Raw genomic sequence first — 23,689 nt, forward strand, 5'->3', positions numbered from 1 at the left:
CAATTCATGGCAATCACATCTTCCTTAGAAAATATACCTAAAACATACACACAGGAAGATATAAACGTGGAAGAAGCTTAGAGGTTTTCGAGAACCAGAGGATCTAAAGGGAGAATTATCCATGCACCATTTCCTCCCTTAGCCCTGCGTGGAGAATTGTGCACTTCCTGCATCTTCTACGCCACACACACACTTGATATTTTATGCTTTTCATGCGCCTGCTTGATTTATTTATAAATGGGTTAAGCCAGCACATTTTAACAAGGTACATAACTTAAAACATGTAATTGTTGTGAATTTTCTATAAAGAACAACACTGAAAATGTACACATGAGATGACCAATGTAGGAAACATATATGTAAGATGTTTCTGTGCGACTATTTATGTGTTTCCGCTCAGTAAAAGTGTGTGTGAATGTGCGAGAGAGACAGTCTATTGTCTGCAGACATATAGCAGCACGCTAACGCCGAGTGTCCTCCTTCTCTCCCCACTCGCTTTTCCTTGAATAATACAAGAGCTAGTCCGGCCCCCTTGGCCTCATCTATCCAATGGGAAGCGCGCATCCTGTCAAGCTATGTTGCCGCCAGCCAATCACGCTCCTCCCGGTGATCCGTGCGAACCGGATGCCCTCCCTCTACTTGAGCTGCCGAATCAGACGTCATGAGTGGATTTTGGGCACCGGCTCTCATTCGGTGTGGAGTTGCTCCGGGACCGGACGGAGGGAGAAAATAGTCACCGGTGGACATCTACTTGTTGGACGATCGGCGTGAGTATGCGTGAATATTTAAATGTAGTAAAATTGTAACGGAATGAGACGTGAGTGGATATTTAAATATGTGGAAGTATTTTCATAAGAGCACAACCGCGCGACTGTGGGAACATTCCCCCATAAGAAAACATTGAATAACACCACTTCAACTTATCCAGTGCTTCACGAGAGGTATCCACGCGTGGCGCAAGACTTACATAGTGTAAAGTTTTCAACTTAAATTCATTTCCACTCTCTCCTCATCCCAATGCGCGTCAAAGGCTGATAAATGGTGGCTATTATTTTTCAGCTTGAACAATGCGCACCGGCTTTGTGTGGACCATCTGTCATTCTATCGACATTACAGAACAGCAGCACCTCCTTCTGTGGGGAAAAAAATCTCTCGCGGTCTCTCTCCCTCGTACACACACACACACACACACACACACACACACGTACACACACGCACACACACACAGGCACCTGAAGAGCAGACAGCAATCATTCAGAGCCACCACCCGTCTATGACCACGCCATGACGCATGGTGTGTCTGCTTAACCTAGAAAAAAACACACACCACTGCTGAAATTTCACATTTACTACACATGTGATGTCCCGTGTAAAATGCAACAACACAGCAACAACGCCTCTGCAAAAATAGACCGGAACAAAGTGTCTTCTTTTTGCGCATCTGAATGTCTCACATGGCTCGACTGCCATTTTCAGGGCGTCCACTCTTGAGAAGCTCATCATCAGCAAAAGACTGCTTCCCTTTTTTTTTTTTTTTTGGTGTTGAAGAAAAAAAAAATGTTGCTTTTTTTAAAGCTGCCATTCATGTCTCTCAGCACTAATATGGCTTACGGTTAATGAGCCAGTCTCCATAAATTCTTCTGCCATCTGGAATATAGTAGGTCTAGACGCTTAGTGCAGCATTGCATTAAACAGGGCATTGAACACAGCGTGATTTAATGACATGAAAAAGTGTGTTGCCTTTAATGAGAAACTATCCCTATCCACATTATCCTGATAAGATGGAGGAAATCATTATTTTAGGGTAATTAAATACACTAGAACAATCTAGGCTGGGTGTCTTTCAACTTATTCTTATTTTAAAGCAATCTTTCACATAGGAAATAATGTATAAGGGTATTCATTTGCACCAGATTCAAACTATCCCCATGATATTAACATGTTTTAAGAAACATTTGACCATTCTTAGCTGCCATACCAGTGTAAAAAGAAGTACTTAATGAGACTAACATAAAGCTACTAACCTTTTAATGAGAAGTCATCTTTACCCTGATAAGTTGGAGAAACTCAAAGTTAATTAAATGCAATGAAATCCCTGGTTGATTTTCAAGTTGTTCTGGTTTCAAAATCGTTAAAATTAATCAAATAAATAAAAAGCGAATTCATTTGCCCCAGAGTCAAACTGTCAAACACGCACACACGCATACACGGTACATGCCATGTTTTACGTCCTAACTGTCATACAGCTATAATTAGAAGTATAGTAATCCTTTACGCTTATCTATAAAAAAAAAAACCTGGTGCTGTTTTATAGATACTGCTTACTACCATATAATAATAAGTGCATTTATGTTAGCATCCACCGGGTTTAATTAATTGCTAGAATATTAATTGTGTGTTAATTGAGATCTAGTTAATGTATTATAATCCCAATAGTACATTTTATGTGTCGGCAACATTCACAAGCCAAAAGAACAATACTATATAGTATATACTATGGTTATCGTCATACTTTCTGTCGAAGCAAAACACGCTTATGGATGATGGTGGTTTCAAATTGTTGACTTGGGTGCTTCCACTAATTGATGGGATACTCGTTTGGGGGTTAACGGATGTCCTAGTCCACATCTGTTTAATATAGTTTTAGGTCGTGGGCGGGGTGTTGGCTTCTTCAGTCTCCTGCTGCAACAATGCCGCTAGCTCCCATGTAGCCCATTTATCGCTTGTGAGAAGTCCCATCCAACTGAAAGCCTCTGAAGTGCAGGCGGCCATTGTAGGAAATGTGCCCCCCCCCCCCCCCCCCCACCGCCGCCGCCCTTCAGTCTCCATGAAACTTTAAATTCATTATTTCTGAGTCAACTGGAAGAGATATAAAGCAAATACGCTTAGTGGGGTGTGAAGCAAAAGTGGGAATAAACCTCAAACCAGTGTGTTTCTTTTTCATTGCCAGACTTCATCCACGGAGCTGCAGCTTTATGGGGGGAGCCACAATAGCACAGACCACTTGGACAGCGTGCAGGCCTTGCAGGTAAATGACGTCAAGCGGTCAATGAGTTCACATCGACAGGAACTTGTGTCCATATGTGTGTTTAGTGCTTCCCTGTGTAAATGGAAAGGTTAGGTAATGGAGACCCCACTGCCCCCCCTCACCCACTTTGCACCCCGCCTCAGGCGTCCACAGCATACTGCCCACCTAGATGAGTGCATGACCTCTGACCTCACGTCTAGCCAAAGGCTCAGGTCTGTCGGGGTCAAGCCAGGTGGCTTTCAAGGCTCTTATTGGAGCATTCAGGAGCACATGACATTTGAACCGCGCTCCTTTTTGCTTAATTAAGAAGCTCTTAATGCGCTAGGTGTGTCATTTTCCTACATTATGGATCAGACGGAGACAGTCGGGAAGGAGGTGAGCGAAACCTGTTAAACTCCGAACATCTGCTCTTGTTTCGGTCTGCTTCTTTATGATGCCGAGGACGCTTTAATCATCGCAATGCTGTCCGGCGTGCTCGCGTCGCACGCACACGGTCCTGTCGCAACACGCTCGACCACATGAGAAACTCCCCATGGAAATTTTGGAATCTTTCCCATTGTTCCTGAAGGAAAAGGGGGGCTTTCATATGGAAGTGGGGAACGCCAGGAAATGACAGGCATTCTTTGTGGACTGTTTGAAAATAAACGGGTGGCTCCGCGTTTTTTTTCCTCCTGACAATTAGCCCGAAACTCAAAATGAGGACACAATTAAAACTTTATCAGTCTTCCAATGGAATCTTCTCTTCATGTGTCTTTGTATTTTGCTCCTTTTTTGTCCTTATTTTACCCCCCCCAACGGACCTCCCCCCTCCGGGTTTTAAACACAGGCCTGCTGCTTGAGCTCTGCTTTATGAGGTGTGACAGAGAGGTCTGTCTGCCGAGACGGCCTGTGCAGACTGGAACATAAAGCTTTACATTGGGCTGGCTGCGGTCGCTTCGGGGAGGACTTCAACTTACTTCACCACATACAGTCCCTCATATACAGGAAGTGGCGCTATATATGTACTGCTGAGCTGGCATGGAAGCGTGTGTGCAGGGTAAAAGGGGGGTAGGGGGTTAAAAGGGGGGGTAGGGGGTAAAAGATGATAGACTTAAAGAAAAGATGGCGTGCTTTCTTTATATATTTTATTCAGACTAAACAGGTTATAGATGCTTTTCCTTGCAACGGCTCTATAATTCCTTTTTAGGCGTCCAGTCAAGCCATATCACACCTTACGTGCCCTGCACCCCCTTCCTGCCTCTTCCTCCACCTCTTTTTTTTCCCACTGGGCCGGTGGTAGTTCCCAGGTATTTGTGCAGTGTAGCATAGCCAGGAGACTGCTTGTTCAGTCCTCCGTGAGACAAAGACAGCGTGCTTCCAACAGAGGGATGAAAGGAAAAGGGGCTGTGCAGCCACTCCTTTTTTACAATGGGAACCCTCCTTAGTGAGGCTGTAGAGCAAATAACCACCTTTCTCTTTCTTTTTTTTTAAACATCGTCTCCGAGTAGGAAGTGCGCTGCTGTGTACATACAAGCACAGGATGTAATTTACGTTGCCTAAGGAACTTTTTCATTACACCTGTAGGTGGGATCCGAAAGTTATCTGATTCATTCGTTCAGAAAGCAACTTTCAAGAAAATTTATGAATAGAGTGTTTAATAGATTTTTTAATGTAATTTATATATATAATATATATAATATTTTAAGAATTAATTGTATCAGATACAGTAAATAAAAAGAATGAGAATAAATTACATAGAGTACATGAGTGTGGAAGTAGCCAACACCTTTCCTGACACAGAGCAAATCTGTTTAGCATGTAAGGGCATTTAGATCAACAATACTATCTGCCACAATGGCTGGACGGACAAAAAAAAAAAAAAAAAAAAAGAGAGAATAAATTACATAAAGGATTCAATTAAAGCAGTAAAACTACAATGCAAAAAGTAACAAAAGAAACATTTTATATTGATATACTATGTTGTATAAATATTTTTTGTGTTTTGTGTTTGTTGTGTTAAATCTGCTGATCTGATTTTTTACACTTTTTAAAGAATATTTTTACATGTTTTGCTTATTTTGTCACTTGGATTCCAACTACAATATTCAGAATATTGTTGGCAGAGGTTCTTGCTCCACTGACATATTTATTTTATTGGAAAAACCTGCGTCCTTATCACATTCTCACTGTTGAGTTATGCACTAGTGGTGGCTCAGTGGATTATTATCATCTCACGCGGTCATCAGGGGGAGGGAGCGGAAACCACAGGAGTCTTCTTTTTTATGGCTTCAGCTACAGAGACAACCTGTTTTCAGACACCTCTCTTCTGGTCCTTTTTTTATGACATCATAAATTCCTCCATTTCCTCTGACCAGCCCTATAGGTTGGTATAAAGGACGTACCTGGGCGGTAATTGTCTGTCTGGCTCGCTCATCTGTCAGCGAAGCCGACACACACCGCACGGAGACACACATAAAGTATAAAGATATATTTACACGATGTAGAGAAGGTTTCTTTTTGATTTACTTTTCTAATGTAGGTCGGTGACCTTTCTGCACGCATCAACAACAGCCCACTCTCATACCTTTTGTTTGTCGAAATCTGAGGGTGAAAAGCAGAAAAGAAAGGATTACGGGGAAGAAAGGAAGAAAGAAGCCCTAAGGAACATTCTGCATCCATCTGATGCATGGCCGGGTCTCCTCAGGGAGGCAGGAACAATACGCGCACCAGCACGACAACATTCCTTAAGGGTTAAAAAGGTCAGGGGTCACCCAACGACCCCACCCTGCCAATCAGTCTTGAGGTGCACGCACACACCAGCTCGCTGAGTGTGTCTTTGTTTTTAAAGTTTATGTCATCGCACTTGTTGAACAGACTCTGCACCTTATGTTACAATGTGCCCTTTGCTCTCTATTGGCGCTTTTACTGTCTCGTAATGGTCTTTGTGTCCCTCACTCTGCTGTCCGTGCGCACTGCTTGATTGATTGGACTCTTTTTGGACATTTTTATATAGGGCAGGGTGCATCCAATCAGCCGAGTCAGCAAACGGAGGTTTCAATTAGAGCAGATTGGTGCAGGTTTACTTAACCAGAGCTACATATGGATGAAAGAACCACACACTATAATTAAAGCCAATATTTAAGGTCGTCTTTTATGAAAACTGTGGCTTTGTGAAACCGTAGCACATTTTGGATAACGTGAAGCATATGCATAGGAGTTGCCGTTGTAAGGGTCCCCCGCAAGGCAGATCTGCAGGTCTGGTAGTCATTATGAGTACAGTATACACTGGACATGCCGCTACGTTCAAGCCTCGCCCACTGCTGCATCGGACCACCCCAGAGACAAACCGCTGGGACCTCCTCCTTCGACTCTTGGGGAAGTGCATTTTGGGATTTCCGGAGGCTCGGCTAGACCTTAATCACCTCGTGATGAAAGCAACAATATAGTGGAACCTCCGAAAGCTTAAAAGTAAAACAAAACTTGGACTTCAAACCGTCATCATGTGTGACGTAGACAGAGTGAGTTAATGCCTCAAATCTGTGTTGCGTTTATGTGGGGTTTTTTTGTGTATACGGCAAGTGTGATGATAACCGTAGAGCAGAAAATTAGCCTTAGGCTTATTTTCAACTAAAAATACAACAACATCACTAGTAGCTATAGGATATATTACCACTAGTGGTTTAAATGAACAGATTGAACAAATTACAAGTTAGCATGTAGCTTAAAGCATAAAGGCTAATGAAGAGCATGAAAATGACAAAGCGAAACAAATGTTTCTTTTATTTTGAATACGTACTCTATTTAATTAGAAAAACACCACTAGATGACAGTATCGCTTTTTAAACTGCTTGGTGTCGTCAAAGCATGAGTAGTTTTACTTGATTTTGGTTTTATTGTAGAGTTGTTAAATTCTCTTTATTCTTGTATGGCAGTTAATAATATTAAAATGTGACTTAAAATATTGCTCGTAGAGTCAGTAAAGATTTTAGATCAGGCATGTTCAAAGGGTGTGTCGTTTAACTCTATGGTAGTACTCGGCTCAAAGCTTGTATTTCAGTTACATGGGTCGCTTTAAAGATTGTACGATGGGGGTAGTTTGATCCTGAAACAAAATGTATTTAAAATTACAACAACTTGGAAGTCCGCCGGCTCCATGAAACAGATATGTTCCACTTCAGAGGTTCTGGTGTATGCAGAAATATTATCCCCCCGGTTGCCACATTGCGTCAACATGAGCATTGAACTTGAGGTCTACGCTGTACTTCATTCCGACAAACTTTCGCTCTGGCTAATTCTCACTTCCCTGTGTCCTCATTTCTGTGTGCGAAGACGACTATAATCCGTCTGAATTTTATCATCCACATTAAATCTCCTCCCAGTCGAGCAAGGAGACATCAAAGCCTATCTGGCTGCAGCTGTGGAAGTGCTCCAAAGATCGTTTACTGTCGGGAGCTTAAAAAAAACGCCTCTATTTTTCTTTATTTTGTCTAGCAGCTGACGCCTCTTCCCGCCCACAAGCGTTTCTGTCGGCGGGCTGGAGTGGCCTCACCCAGGGAAGAAGTTTCCTGTAGAAATAGATGAGTGTGGTGCTATGGAGCTGCACGGTGGTTTGTTAGTGATAGGCTCGTGCAGGAGTGGTCCGGCTGCTTGCCATATGGTGTCATTATCTGCTATTTCAAATGATTATCTCCCTCCATCAATATAACCTTCCAATGTGTATGTGTGTGTGATTTGAGCTCTGGATTGTACCCCCGTTGTAAGACTGTCTGTCCGCCTGCAGTTTCGCCCCCCCCCCCCCCCCCCCCTTTTACGCTGGGTGAGCTATGATCACCCCTTGTAACCTCTGTTCCTCCCCCCTTCACCTCTCCCAGACACACACACACACACACACACAAATATATATATATATTCAGAGGGTCTCTCCACACAAAAGAAATATTCAGCTGTAGAGAGTGGGGGTCCTCCGAGGGTGCAACATTGAACTGGATGGAAGGGGGGAAGTGGATTAAGAAGAAATGGCTGGCTGACACTTGGGTTGCCATGGCAAAGCCCCCTACTACCGCGACATGTCGACACACCCTATTTTTCATGTAAGGTCTCATTGTGGGGTGAGAGTGTGAATAGCCCATGGGGGATTAATAATACAGAAAAATAGGTTAAAACTCATCTTTATGCTTGGCAGAGGTAAAAAATAACTAAAGTTCAGCACCATTATACTGTGAAAGTACACAGTAATAAATACAGTGCAACCTCCAAAGTCAAAAATCATAATGTGTTACAGTATGCTGCCTGCAAACAGATCCCTGTCAAAGAGTAGTTTTACTACAGTTTAAATAATAATAATATAATAGATTATATATTATGTATATTAATAATATATATAATATATATAATATATATAATATATATAATATATATAATATATATAATATATATAATATATATAATATATATAATATATATAATATATATAATATATATAATATATATAATATATATAATATATATAATATTATAATAATATAATAATATAATAATATAAAATGTTACTTAAAACATCGCCTACCACCAGATCCCTGTCAAAGAGTAGTTTTACTCTATTTTTGTTTTTTATAACAGTTAAAATAATAATAATATAATATATAATATAATAATATAATAATATAATAATATAATAATATAATAATATAATAATATAATAATATAATAATATAATAATATAATAATATAATAATATAATAATATAATAATATAATAATATCATAATATCATAAAATAAAATTAAAACATTGCCTTTAACGTTAGTAAAGGTTTTGGAAGAAATTACTTCACTTTCCGGATTTCCTACTGGAAAAAATGACATCACTTCCTGTCTGCTTCTCTTTCAGTTCGCCTAGAGAACACATTTACAGTAACACAAGAGTATAATGTATGTCTTAATGGCTTATTTACTCTTATTTTGTGTACTATATTGGGTTAGGTGTAAAGGTGGCGATAGGGTTGTTATTTCATGTCTAGAGGACTCTAATAATGTTAAAAAATATATTTACAAGGTCGGAAAGAGTTTTTCTATGCTCTAACTACGATAAGGAATCCTACTTCACGGAAATCCAATTATCACGGTCGGGTCTGGAACCAATTAGCTGCGATAAATGAGGGATTACTGCAAAATTGTTCCTCCGAGCCTAATGGGGGGTGTCATGAAATAACAGTAGTGTCAACAAAAGCTGCGATACCGCAAAAAGAAAATAAGGTTCATTTGAGCATAAATGGCCTCAATAGAAAGTTCATTGCTCTATCCATGTTGTTTGGTCCAATGTGCAATAAAATGTAATAAGTTTTTGTTAGATATGTGTGTCATCCGTAAACAAAAGTCAATGGAAATCAGTGTAGTTAGCAGAAACCTGCTAACTAACGAATCAACCAGCCAACACCTTTATTCATTCAGCAGGTTGTTACAATTTTAGAATGATATTTTATATACTATAAACTTTCTACGGAGTCGTGTATTTCTTTCTCCGGGATTGTCAAAATGTATCTGTGCATTTTAACAAGAGGAGTAGAGCGTGCACAAGCAGTAACTCAAAGAGCCAATTATCTCTCCTCTTTACGGCTTTCTGAATTACAGCTGCAATAACGTGATGTATTTCTCATCCATGTTGGGCAAGGACGGGAGGGGACGGGAGGGGAGGGGAGGTTTGCGTTGGTGTGGTGGGCTGACATTTGCCTCCTCCCTACCCCAGCAGAATAATGGATTCAGCTTGCCCGCAACCCCCCTCTGACCGCCCCCGTTGCTCAATGACATCAGCAGCCTAAGCCGATAAAATAGGAGGGGTAACAAACGTTCATAGATGCGCGTTCGGGCACCATGACGTCAGTCTCCGGTCGGTGAGGCGGCGGGGTAACACTGCTGCTAGTTGTCCCCCCCGAAGCTTTTGACAATGGGAGCTCTCAGCCAGTGGCCAAGCGGTTAAAGGGACGGCTGCACAGTGGGACATGGCGGCATTGTTCCCTAGGTTAGATGTCCATAAGAACCATGACAGCCTCTAATATTATTCTGACTAATGTTGCGCGTGAGTGTGTTTGTTTATGAAAAGGTCAATGATTTGCTACATGTAGCGTCTCCAGCCATACAATACAATAACTGAAACCCAGTCATTTTTAGTTTATTGTTGCCTAAAATGTAAATCTTAACCAATAGAACACATTTTACTTCATGGTACTAGATATTACATATCTCTTCTTCTTCTTTCTCTTTGGGCTTTTCCCTTCAGAGGTCGCCACAGCAAATCAATCTCCTCCATCCAACAATGTCTTCTACATCTGTCGACCCTCATGTCCTCCTTCACTACATCCATAAACCTCCTCTTTGGTCTTCCTCTACGCCTTCTACCTGGCAGCATCCTTCTACCAACATATTCACTATCTCTCCTCTGGACATGTCCCAACCATCTCAGTCTGGCCGATAACTGACTTTATCTTAGAGACCTTGGGTCTCTAACATGTAATGTTCCTCTGATGTACTTGTTCCTGATCCTATCCATCCTGGTCACTCCCAATGAGAAATAGATACATTTTAGACAACATAGACAAGGCAGTTAGTGCCTTCTTGTTATTTTTTCTGGACATCATACTTCCTGTGGTGGCTATTGTCTCATCAATTTATTATAATGGAAGCTTAAAATGGCCCCGACAGCAGCCCATGTTATTATTATGGTTATTATGTTATCCTTTAAACCTGCAATAAATGCCTATTTTGGCAAACAATTACTGACACCAAGTGGTCGATGTAGAATACTCCATTCATAATTGGAATGCTTCCTCTGCCTTGTATTTGTATTTTAGTACATTAATAAATTGTAATGACAGAATTGTTTAAAAAAAAACTGGCATTGAAACAGGAGTTCAGAACATTCAGCAAGATATTGTCCAATAAAAAAGAGAATAATGTCACCTTTTTACGTCTTCAAAGTGCATTTCAGAGCACATTATTAAGGAACATGACAAAGCAATCGAAATTGTATTGTAGTATGCTGCTCACTTTATGGATTATGTTGAGTCTTTCTGTTTATTTGTTTTGCATCAGACTTATGGAGGTCTACACTCACCTGGGTGTTATTATAGTTGCTCCACATTCTTTATCACATTGGTTTGGAACATTTAAGGAGCACAATGTGTCATTTTGGTAAGAATAAATGCCATTTTGTGTTATTATAACACAGCCTTCCTCTCATGTGTGTTTCAGATGTCAACCAGAAGATGACCTCACACGGTTTTGATCCACGAGGTGGTAATGTGATGGTAATGCAACAACTTCTTCATTTATGTTCCATTTGACGCAAACATAAGTCCGGTCCTGCTTGCCTCGGTGAACATTCAACGCTGTCGGTGAGTTTGGTATGGATCACATAAAAACCATCGACCGTTGACTGTGCCCTGAGGTTCGCCCAGACGACGTCAAGCGATGAGCAAAAGAATGCATCGACGGTGCATGAGGGGGCGCATGGAAATCCAGAAACACGCAAAACCATGTACAGAAGTCACACTGTGGCTCCGGGACCTCAAAAGGTCACAATCAACATTCATTGCTGTCGCTGGGTTGGACTGTGTAGAAAAGCTCACTGAACAATGAGTGCAACTGTGGCCTAGATCTGCCTTGACGGCCCAGTCTCGGCCAATCAGCTAAACCGGATGTGAAATGCTGTGATTTTTGTATTTATTTCCTTCTTGTTTTTCCACTTCTATATTCTGGCTACCGGGAGTCTTGGTGGTGTGGAGGAGAAGGAGGAGGTGTAGGGAGATAGCGACACAAATAGACTTCTGGCTTGTCCTCATCCACCTCTCATCTAATTAGTAGTTATGTGTGCAGCAAGGGGGAAGGAAGCGGAGTTGAATGTGTAATCATTTGGAGCCTCTTCTCTTTCAGATGTTGCATCCCTCTCCTTTTTTGTTTGTCTAATTATACAGTGCGCTAGTTTAACTCCGTGTTAACCGCCAGCCAAGCGCAGCTTGCCAGTAAAGGACCAAAGGAACAAATAAGCACTAGAATTAGTCCAGTTTGTAAGATAGTCTTTTCCGGTGTTGCTTTAAAAGGCAGCGATAAAGGGATTGTTTTGATCTTTACAACCGAGGATGTCCTATTGTCTGTGCTGTCCGGTTTCCTGTGTGTGTGTGCGTGTGTGTGCGTGTGTGTGTGCTTTAAACACCGCTCATTTCACATGTAGTGTACTCTCTTCTTTTCAAATAAAGTCAAACCTGAAGCACTGGTGTGAGTGTATTGTATTTGTATATTCTTTGTACTTGCTCCCGCTTGCATCCACTTTATCAGTGAGAAAGTCATAATATGACAAATAGAAGTAAAAACATGACATTTTTTGACATTTTTATACATCAAACGATGGTTATTTAATTGTAATACAGTTATGGCTTTTTTGTAATTTATTATATTTAATTTGCTCTTTTTTTACATGGAATTCAGATTTTTTTCTACATAAATTGTTAATTATTGGAACATTTCCATTGATCCATCCATTTTCTATGTCGCTTATCCTCATTAGGATTATGCTGGAGCCTATCCCAGCTGTCTATGGTCGAGAGGCGGTGTACAACCTGGACTGGTCGCCAGCCAATCACAGGGCACATATAGACAAACAACCATTCACACTCACATTCATACCTATGGACAATTTGGAGTCGCCAATTAACCTAGCATGTTTTTGGAATGTGGGAGGAAACCGGAATACTGGAGAAAAAACACGCATGCACAGGGAGAACATGCAAACTCCACACAGAGATGCCTAAGTGGAGAATCAAACCCAGGTCTTCCAGATCTCCTGACTGTGTGGCCTACATGCTAACCTATTGGAACATTAAAAATTCTAACTTTGTTGTCACAATATGACAACTTAATGTTCTTTTCAAAATATTTTATTATTATATTATTGTATAAATGTGCTCCTAAAAATCATAATTGCATTGCTTTACTCTTCTGTACTCTTTTTTTTAATCCACATTTGTTTTATTCCCACATTGTTAAAATTTTTGATGTTCTTGTGACTATATTAAAATTATGCCAAAGAAATAGTAATAAAATAATAATAATAATAACTTCCCACATGAAGCTATGGTTTAAGCCTTGTAAGGACGACAAATGTAAATAAATTACATTAATATTACAATTTTACAAATTGATGTTCACATATCCTCTGTCTTGTAAAAGTGCTAATTTTATCTCGTAAAATTCTTATTCAGACTTCGGTGATGTTACCACTATATTCTAAAACCAATAAAGTCAAACATGAAATGCAGCTTTAGTATTTTTGTATTGGTGCATATTAATCCTATACATGCCCCCGCCGCACCCCCCGTCATCAGCCACCCCCGCCAGTCCCTCTGTATTATTCATAAAAAAGCACTCTGTGCACTGGTGCAGAAGAATGGAAGTGATGTAACAGTGGCTGCAAGCATGCCTCCTGACTGTCACTTGGGATGGATTCAAACTACAGCAGCTGAAAAAAATGTTTGCTCAGCTTTGTTGAGCAAAGGCATGGAACCATGATGATGATGATGATGATGATGATGGCATCACACCAGATTAACTTAAAATATAGCAAATGTGAAGGTGCAAATGCAGTGTAGTGTTTGTTATCTATAAATATCAAGCTAAGGTTCACTGATGCCAAAATAAAGCAGGATGATGTGGCGTGTTACTATATCAAATGCACTCTTTGGAGCACAACTCAAATGATGCAATAAAAGAAGCGTGTGCACATGATGCTAAAAATTCTAATTACAATAATTGTTTCTATATGGATTGTAACTCTTCTTGTGTTTTTTTATGAAAAATAAGTACTATTGCTCATTATTGCAGCTTTCATCCACAATCAGGCAGGCTAGGGGGAAAGCTGTATACAGTACAGTAAAGTACCAGTCATGTCACCAGTGTTTATTACTTATGATTTAATGAGATTGGTATATAATATGACTCAAAACTAACAGATACTGTATTAGGCATATAAATGTAAAATGATTTTAATAATATTTAATCATGCAAGTGACTTAATTATGCGTTCATAATTAATATAAAACATTGTATTTTGTTTATCAGTGGCCAAATTTAAAGATTGAAAAAAATAAAAAAATAAAATTAAAAAAATTGATTGTGTAATACACCTTGCTAACATTAGATGGCAGCAGTGTCCACCAACACAGGAAAGATGCACTTCCTGATTTTTTTCCATGTCCGGAAGAGAGATTACTGTCACACGTTTTAATGTTCATACCGGCTGATACCGCTGACACGACTTTCTCATTTTTAAAGCAATATGTCACATTTTGGCATTAATCAAACCGACGGAACGACAGCTCCTGAGACGTGACAAAATGTGCATTTATGGTGATGCTAACATCGTCCGTAACATACAGGCTAACCTAGCTTTAGCCACTGTGCAATGATGACGAGGAGTGGATGAAGATGCTATAAGCAGGCAAGAGGTAAAATAATGTGGTTTTTATTTGGTTTGGCTCAGACGGATGTTACTGTGGTAAATATATATCTTGTGCTTTTTATTCCGCTCGTTTTAACTACATAATTCTAAACTGAACGGTCGTTTTAGCGCAGTCATCATCGCTACTGCCCCCTACAGACCAGAGGGTGTACTTGTATGTCATTTTTTTCATTATTTGATGTGTATCCTCAATCAATCGTTTTCTTCGGAATGTACAATATCAGACGTTTTATTGATACTTTTAGTCTACAAACAGCCATGAATGTGGTGATGGTTTTCACAGCTGGCTTCACTGCGTTCTAGCTCTGCAACCAAGGGGAGCCATGGAAAGTGTTGGAAGAGAGGGGTGTGGTCATGGTAGTCTCTTTGAGGACCAGGACTTCCCCTCGGATGACTGCTCCTTGTTCTGTGACAGTTCCACACCCATCTCCAGGCTGCGAGGACATGTCACCTGGCTCCGTCCACAGGTTAGCCCAATTGAAGAAGTCAGGTGGAGCAAAATTAAATGAAACGTTTTCACACACACGTGACATTCTACACTAAGCATTAGGGGGGGAAAAGAAGACAAGCCATATTATCACAAGAATATACATGGAAACTGAATAAAGTTGATTTGTTATGATAATTAATTTGCTATAGTAGAGAGACTAATGTCAAAAGTTCTACAACATTATACATTGCCAAAATTGAAGATTGTCACACATCTTTTGGAACACTGTTCCAGATTTTGGTAGCATAAAACTGAAACGCAGAGATGTACTCTGCTGCAAGACCATGAAGATACTTGTACACAAGCAGAGCTGTTGTAAAGCCTATTCTCTGAGCAACAGGAAGCTGTTGCAGAGACCTGAGTACTGGACTAATATGGTCATATTTCCTGGTTCTAGTCAGGACTTGAGCAGCAGAATTTCTGGATGTACTGAGGCTGTTTTACAGCTTGTTTAGAGAACCCGGTTGCAGTAGAGTTATTACTCCTACATACATTTGTAGCCTGATAATTAGGATAAAGTGGCTGATAACACTTTCCCTTTGTTTTTGTGGGCCAATTACATCCACACACTGATCTGTTTGATGCAGTGACAAAGTAAATCTGCAGGGCCATGAACAGTAGGGATCCCAAATTGACGCCTGGGGAACCCCAAGGCTCTTGGCCATTTGATCTGAGACACAGTTACCAATTCCAACAAAGTACTTCCTGTCCTCCAGATAGTACTTGAACCATTTTAGAGCAGTACCAGAAACTTACATCCAGTTTTCTAACCTCTGTAATAAGATTACATGGTCGTCTGTGTCAAAGGCATCGCCCAGGTCCAGCAGAACAAGAAGTCAGATTTTGCCTGCATCTGTGTTCAGATGGATATCATTTGTAACCTTGATCAGAGCTGTCTCAGTGCTATGGTGGCGCCTGAAGCCTGATTGGAAAGCATTGAACACATTATTAGAGAGAAGAAAGTCGGTAAGATGTTGGTATACAACAGGGGTCTCAAACTCAATTTACCTGGGGGCCACTGCAGCTAGGGTCTGGGCAAGGCTGGGCCACATCGGGTTTTCAAAAAAAAAAAGGCATTTATTAAAAACAGAAAAATATACAAACTTTTTCAGTGCCCTGGTTCCGATTTTCTACAATAAAAGCTCTGATAAAACATTCCACTGTTCTCAAATATCTTAATTTTTATTTTTCTGCACAAAATAAGACGAAAAATAAATAAACAAATCAAGAATAAAGAAAATCAATCTATCAGTAATAAATAAATAAATATAATAATTATAATAAAACGGCAAATAATACAAACTTAAGAAACCACATATAGTTGGTGGGAGACATTATTTTTTTCAGATTAAAATGAACAAAGCATTATTAGAGCCCTGTAGACATGACAAAACACAACTATAGTCACATTTATACTCTTTTTATTTACAACATATTGCGCAACTGCAGGGTCTTGAGACAAATGCTAACTCGCAAACTAGAGAGCTAGCGACCTAAACGGTAGCCTTCAAGTTATTTCCTTTAAACTTAAATAGCCCAAAACTTACCACTTCCACACGGATAGGGAGGATAACTATTAACAGTTATTTAACCTTTAACATGAACATTAATCAAACGTAATAATTTTTTCTGGGTACATGATACCATACAGCATCCATATCAAACTTGCGCGGGCCGCACTAACATTAAAATTTCATATCAAGGCGGGGGCCTCAAACTAGTGTCCTGCGGGCCACATTTGGCCCGCGGGCCGCGTGTTTGAGACCCCTGGTATACAAGCTTTTCTAAGGCTTTGTGGCAGAATCAAGCAGGAGCAAGACACACTGTATTATTTGTGATAAATGAGAAGCTACTGACTAGTGAGCTTCTGTGTTGGCGATGTAAGCGATTCCTCAAGGCAGAGAAAAAAATCCTCTATTTTTTGTAATCAAGGTACTCTAATTATTTTAGCAATCATTGATTGCTAATTGCATTGATAATTGATAATTGTCATTACTGCATATCACAGCAATGATCACATTTATTTTTATTATTTCTAGGAGATCTGCCAGTCACCTGTTTTCTTCCCAGACAACATCCAACAGAGCCATCCCAAGCAAGGCTTACTGGGAGACTGCTGGTTTCTGTGTGCTTGTTCCATGCTGATCAAGAACAAACATCTTCTGGAGAAAGTAGAGTAAATCACCTACTGTTGTAATGATAATAATAATAATAATAATAATCAGGCTCTCTGTGCTTTATTAAATGTCTGACTGTTCGTAGGTCTTTCCTGCTCAGCAACCTCTGTGGGGTGACAGCAAATACCAGGGCTCCTTTCGCTTTCACTTTTGGCAGAATGGACACTGGATGGAGGTGACCATCGATGACCGCCTGCCCTGTGTTGACTCAGCTCTGTGCTTCTCACACTGCGATGCTTCTTCCGCCTTCTGGGTGGCTCTGCTGGAGAAGGCATACGCCAAGTAAGTACACTGTGGAATTATTTTATTTTCAGTTTCATTGCTCTAGTCTTGTAATATTCTGAGTCTTTTAATGGGTTGGAGAGTGGTTCCCATTCCATTCTATAAAAATAATACAGTTATCATTTGAGTAATTAATCAATCAAAGAATTAATGAATAAATATGTCTGCTATAAACACAACCTTGTGCCTTTTTAGACTTCATGGCTCATACGAGCGACTGTGGGCGGGGCAGGTTTCCGAGGCCTTGGTGGACTTAACTGGGGGTCTTGCAGAGTGCTGGATTTTGTCTGACGTTGGTTCAGAGGAGGAACGCCAACCAGAAGAGAGTCCGAATCAGGCCAGGATGACCAAAAGGCCGGACCTGGATCTCATATACACAATGAGAGCTTCTTGTGCTCTCATTTGCTCCACTCAAAACGTATTTGGGGGTATGCTATCTATGATTTATGCCCTCTTATAGATTATATTTATGGCACTAACTGATCCCTCTAACTTGCTGTCAGGAGGTGTTGAGCTGGGTCAGCAGCACCATGCCATGACTGTCATAGAGTGGTTGGATGTGAAGACAGTAGTAGGGAGCAGCGGAGTGAGACTGTTCAGGATCAGAAACCCCTGGGGGAGGGGCTGCTGGGGCGGAGCTTGGACAGAAAGGTGATGATCCTTTATTCATTCGTACATATTTTACAATAATCCCTTGTTTATCTCGATCAATTGGTTCCACACCCAACCATGGTGAGTGAAGAAAGATTCTTTCTTCATAAATTGACTATTTTTGCACAACATATTGCTCAACTGTAATGCATCGCTATGTGGTGTCGAACACGCCATAGCTGATTTCACCCACCAAGACATAGAGACTATGACTAATGAAAGGGATTATTTTTGTATGCTGTTGTTCTGTGAATTCTCTTCCTGCCTGTTTGGAGCCAGGAGACAAGGAAAAGAGACACAAATGCACTGTGGCAAAATCATCAAATTCATAGTCATTTGTTGTGTGATTTATTCCTTATTTTATTATTATCCCAGATAATTAGCCCACAACACAGTTTTATTGTCACGTTTTAATCATGCAAGCTCTTGTGACACCCCTATTCATTACCCTCACCTAAGCACCATTGTTTTTTAAATATTGTTTATTCTTTTCTCACTCCTGTCCTTTTGCAGTGGAGCTGGCTGGTCCTCTCTTGACTCATCTGAGGCTTTGGAACTCCAAGCCAGGGTGTTACAGGGTGAGTTCTGGCTGGATGAGTCTGAATTCCTATCCCAGTTTGATGATGTCACAGTCGGCTACCCTATCAATGAGGAGGGGCACCTGCAAAGCGTCTATACTGGTATTTACTATTAGTTTAGTCCAGTCATTTTTTTTTTGCAATTCTTTTCCTTGATGACTTTCTCAATGATGTCAGGAAACCTGCTACCTCACCGCCATCAACTTCCTGGCCGCTGGATTAAGGGTCTCTCCTGTGGTGGAAGTCGAAACAGCAGCAGCTACTGTAGCAACCCCAAGTTCTGGCTGAAGATGTGCGACAGAGGTGAGGTTCTCGTCTCCCTGCTGCAGCACAGAAAGCGGAGCCAAATGGCAGAGGATATCACGAGACGCCAGCACAACCATGCCATCGCGTTGCACATGTGGAAGGTTTGTGCTGCCATACACAGTAAAGTGTCTCCTTCTTGCATGTCATCATCACTTTGTTTTCTCCCCCAGGTGGAGAAGAAGCGTTTTAATCTGAGCTGCACTTTAAACAAACCCCCGTGTGCTTCGACTCACTGCCATGCCCATCAGAGAGAAGTGGTGCTTCACGGGCAGTTGGAGCCCGGACACTATCTTCTCATCCCCAGCACCTACCAGCTAGGAGCAGAGGCCCGCTTCCTCGTCAGGGTTTTCTCGTCGTCCTCCTTTTCCCTCAGGTAAGCGCTAGCTAATAGGATGCTGTAAATTTCAGTGTGAAAGGCCACTGAAACGTTTTGAAAAGTTGTACAAAAACTTGACAAACCATCATCTAATGAAACTTTAATGTATGTCAAGAGATTTCAAGTCAGTGAGCATCTAAAAGATGAACTCCACAGAAAAGCACCAATCAATGGCAAAGTGTAGTGATAGCCATAGAAGTAGAAATAGACCTTCATGCCAAGTAGTGAAGTGTTGCCTGAAGGCTGAAGCAACATGAACAACATCAATAGTGGATGTTTAGTCTGAATGAATGGATTGACATTTAGCGTTCCGCTGTATTTGGACTGGTACTAAAGAGTGTACTGGTACGGATTACTTAATTTGGGACCATTTTGACAATGGGAATTCAAAATATACTTCTTTTCTTTTCTTAATTTATTTCAGACATGCATACTATGTTACATTATTCTTTCTCACATATACACTTACAATACAATACACTTACAATATCTATTTATATATATATGTATATATATATACATACATATATATATATATACATAACAACCTCATTACTACACATGTCTGAAAAGGAGCAGGAAGAAGCAAAGCTTATTAAATCCTACCCCTTCTCCACGCCATAGCAGTTACCAATTCAATATGTGATTTTTTCCCCCCACACATATAATCACAGAATCTTACATAAGACAAAACAACAAAAGAAGAGTGGGAACATCGGACACCCCAACAAAACCCCAGGACATTGCTGAAGCACACCACCAACCCCGCCAGTTATCAACAACCCCGTCTGTTATCCAACAGACCTCTTGTTGACGGTGTAAAAGTGTAGACAACTGGGTGTTTTTCTACAATCATTGCTTAGAAAAAGTATACTCATCTTCCCTGCGATCCCATGCTTCATCCACCAAACGCTCCAGAATGATGCTCTTATTACGGTGTATTCCATGTGAATGATCTGTCCTCCTTAGTGCCATGAAGTGCCCAGCACCTTCCCTGCCATCAACTACAGACGGAGCGTGGGAGCCCACATACTTTCAGGGCTCATGGGTAGAGGGAAACTCTGCCGGAGGAAGCAGGAACTTCGCTTCTCACCGACGGAACCCTCGCTTCCCGTTTACAATTTGTGATGATCCCGTAGCTCCATTGGGTGCCAACGTCAGTGTTATGCTGAGCCAGAGCTGCGCCGAGACTGACCTGCACCCCATCGGCTTTCATATCTATAAGGTCACAGGAGACAGTTAGACGGTCTTCATCTATCATGTTAAATTAAGTTTGATGTCTGGCTTTGATTGCTTCACAGGTACCAGCAGGCGAACAAAGTCGGACCATCCCCAGTGAGGATCCAGTCACCAGCTGTGTTCCTCACTGCTACACTCAGGATGTCACAATGGCCTGCTCTCTTCCAGCCGGAGCTTATGTCATCGTACCATCCACATACCAGCCTGACTGCACTGGAGACTTCACCATCTGCCTTTCTCGCAGAGTAGACAGGTTGGCGCTGACGCCTAGCTTTGATATATTTTGTTATCACATTTGTATTATAGAGCATTGAATGTATTTGTGTGTCCTTCAGGAGAGTTGTGAAAAGCCAAGAGAAGCTGGGAAGAACCATTCAAGAGGTTGGTTGAGGTTTGATACTTTTTCACTTCGCAGTACAGTAAACACTGATCTGGTGTGTTGGCATTATAAAAACTTCCAACTGTAGAGGCAGTGTTTTAATTGTACATTCTTAACTGTCATACAAGTGTAAATAGAATATATTACATGCTTTAAAAGCTAAAATATAGTAAAAATGTCACCATTCGAAGATAATTTATTCATGGTGTCAGGAGATACATGAGATAAGACAATACATGAGATTGGGTCCAAGTAAATGAGACGACACACGATGTTAACTTTACTTTTAAATGGAAAGAAATATATGATAATACATTGCAATCTATCACTATCATTTATTTGTTTATTTTATTGAAGTTTATAGTTTATTGTACTCAGGAGCCTTTCCTGTGTAAGGAAAGGCTTACCAAAATGTTTCTCGTCCTGTTCAATGGTTATCATCATAATTTCCATCTTTACCATCATCGGTACCTTCCTCAAAAGGTATACTGATGTCTCATGTGATGTCATGTAGGATGATGGTTTGAGGTTTTGTTTGACTTTTGAGACAAAATGTTGGTTGTCTTCCAAATTGTACCATGTTTGAGGTTTCACTGTACATTTTGTGTTCCTCCGCTTTAATTTTGCCTCACAGGAGTGCATGATATCAAGATTTACCATTTAGGTGCCATACCCACTGTAAAAAGGTGCAGAAACTGGATATTCTGTACATATTTTGGTGCCCAGTACAATTTTTGACAATGGAAGCACAAAAAGATTGCGTACTGTTTGATGGAAGGGGCTGTATTCTATCATATTAATTGATTACACTTTTTAGAATTTTTTGTCAGTGACCATAAGATGGCAGCAGTGAGTCAGCCATGTCTTTTTGTGTTTGTGCGGCAGGTGTCTCACATCTCTGTGATGCAACGCTAGCGCTCTTGGACATCGGCACAGGATGAAAGGACTTCCCCCTGCGCCCTCAACATACAACTATGCATGTGGACCAGTGGGAATGTGTGTGTCCGTCGGGACATCCCTTTATCCTGAATTGCTGAGGCTCAGGGCTTGATGGGCACACCACTCATTGGCCATTAGGACATCAGAGATTGTCGGTGGGCTGGGCTGCTAATGAACTATGACGGGACTGGCTGGTGTAAACAAACAGCCGCCATTGAAGAAGGCCGCCACCGCTGTTTGCTCATTCAGTCGCTGATGCGCCTGCCGGACCAGAACAAAGGGTCCTCTCATGAAGGTCCTCACAGAAGCGGGCAAGGGGTGAGGGGTTGGTCTCGCAAACGCTCAGCCTACCAAACCACACCACGATACATCGTGCCATACATAACCAGAATTGTCTACCATTCTCCTTATTCAACTCATCCAACGGTTCCCCTCAAGAAATCCCATCCACATCCTCAACTCCCTTTATGTTCAGTCCACCACTTTGACTGGAACAGAGCCTTCACGAGCCACCACAGGCGGCAGGATGGAAGGGATGAAACAAGGGATGCGGCACATCAGAGGAGGTCGGCCCGTGTGAAGATGGTGCCAATTGGTTTTGTATTGTTTGCCTCCTGCCCATCCACCATATCTCTGTGTGCTAAAATGAAAGGCTTTCTGATGACTGAATCACTTGGAGCCAGCCACTGCCAAAGAGTATAAAAAGTGGCGTTTTCTATGTTTGACATCCAGATCCACAATTTTTGCCTCTATTCACCACCACATTGGATGTGAAATAAAAAATCGAATGAAAAGATATTATTGAAATATAAACTTGATTTAATTTAGGCACGGCGGTCGAGTGGTTAGCGCGCAGACCTCACAGCTAGGAGGACCAGGGTTCGATTCCATCCTCGGCCATCTCTGTGTGGAGTTTGCATGTTCTCCCCGTGCATGCGTGGGTTTTCTCCGGGTACTCCGGTTTTCCCCCCACATTCCAAAAACATGCTAGGTTAATTGGCGACTCCAAATTGTCCATAGGTATGAATGTGAGTGTGAATGGTTGTTTGTCTATATGTGCCCTGTGATTGGCTGGCGACCAGTCCAGGGTGTACCCCGCCTCTCGCCCGAAGACAGCTAGGATAGGCTCCAGCACCCCCGCAACCCTCGTGAGGAAAAAGCGGTAGAAAATGAATAAATGAATGAATGATTTAACTTAGTTTTACCAAAATGTGGTAATCAGGAAAAAAGCCGAAAGAAACAAACAAAAGGAAGCCATTGTAGGGGGCCACACGGTGGTCGAGTGGTTAGCACACTCAGGAGATCGGGAATACCTGGGTTCGAATGTCCGCATGGACAGGTCTGTGTGGAGTTTGCATGTTCTCCCTGTGCGTGCATGGGTTTTCTCCGGGTACTCCGGTTTCCTCCCACATTCCAAAAACATGCTAGGTTAATTAGCGACTCCAAATTGTCCATAGGTATGAATGTGAGTGTGAATGGTTGTTTGTCTATATGTGCCCTGTGATTGGCTGGCAACCAGTCCAGGGTGTACCCCTCCTCTTGCCCGAAGACAGCTGGGATAGGCTCCAGCATACCCACGACCCTAGTGAGGATAAGCGGCACAGAAAATAGATGGATGGGAAGCCACTGTAGGCAGGTTACATTATACATTACATTACAAACAACATAGCTACGTGACAGGGGCGCTGTGCTGTTTATGTTGCAATATCACTTGCCAAAGATTGTCTATGTCAGGATTGCGCTGCTTCTTTTAAGGAC

The 23,689-nt window shown here is 41.3% G+C and overlaps 1 protein-coding gene across 2 annotated transcripts; it reads left to right on the forward strand.

Annotated features, from left to right (window-relative positions):
- Nucleotides 1-682: 682 nt before the first annotated feature.
- capn10 (calpain 10) lies at nucleotides 683-23,486 on the forward strand. Of its 2 annotated transcripts, XM_058066825.1 has the most exons (15): nucleotides 683-767; nucleotides 2,951-3,028; nucleotides 11,253-14,500; nucleotides 14,818-14,981; nucleotides 17,044-17,175; nucleotides 17,267-17,463; nucleotides 17,659-17,891; nucleotides 17,967-18,114; nucleotides 18,628-18,794; nucleotides 18,870-19,099; nucleotides 19,169-19,371; nucleotides 20,344-20,599; nucleotides 20,676-20,866; nucleotides 20,949-20,994; nucleotides 21,878-23,480. In XM_058066825.1, the coding sequence occupies exons 4-15, from the start codon at nucleotides 14,838-14,840 to the stop codon at nucleotides 21,905-21,907; spliced, it is 1,977 nt and encodes a 658-aa protein (XP_057922808.1). In that variant the 5' UTR covers nucleotides 683-767; nucleotides 2,951-3,028; nucleotides 11,253-14,500; nucleotides 14,818-14,837; the 3' UTR covers nucleotides 21,908-23,480. The 2 variants fall into 2 exon arrangements, 1 of the variants encoding a protein (XP_057922808.1); XR_009129015.1 differs by lacking the exon at nucleotides 20,344-20,599 and having other exon boundaries at nucleotides 21,878-23,486.
- The last annotated feature ends 203 nt before the right edge of the window (nucleotides 23,487-23,689 follow it).

Source organism: Doryrhamphus excisus, chromosome 3 (genome assembly GCF_030265055.1).
Source record: "Doryrhamphus excisus isolate RoL2022-K1 chromosome 3, RoL_Dexc_1.0, whole genome shotgun sequence".
Taxonomy (NCBI): Eukaryota; Metazoa; Chordata; class Actinopteri; order Syngnathiformes; family Syngnathidae; genus Doryrhamphus; species Doryrhamphus excisus.

Excerpts from the sequence above, each read along its gene's own strand:
- capn10 (XM_058066825.1), top strand. The coding sequence starts at position 14,838 with ATGGAAAGTGTTGGAAGAGAGGGGTGTGGTCATGGTAGTCTCTTTGAG. Across the intron at positions 18,115-18,627 it reads GGCGGAGCTTGGACAGAAAG|TGGAGCTGGCTGGTCCTCTC; the intron begins GTGATGATCCTT and ends GTCCTTTTGCAG. Across the intron at positions 20,600-20,675 it reads TCGGCTTTCATATCTATAAG|GTACCAGCAGGCGAACAAAG; the intron begins GTCACAGGAGAC and ends ATTGCTTCACAG.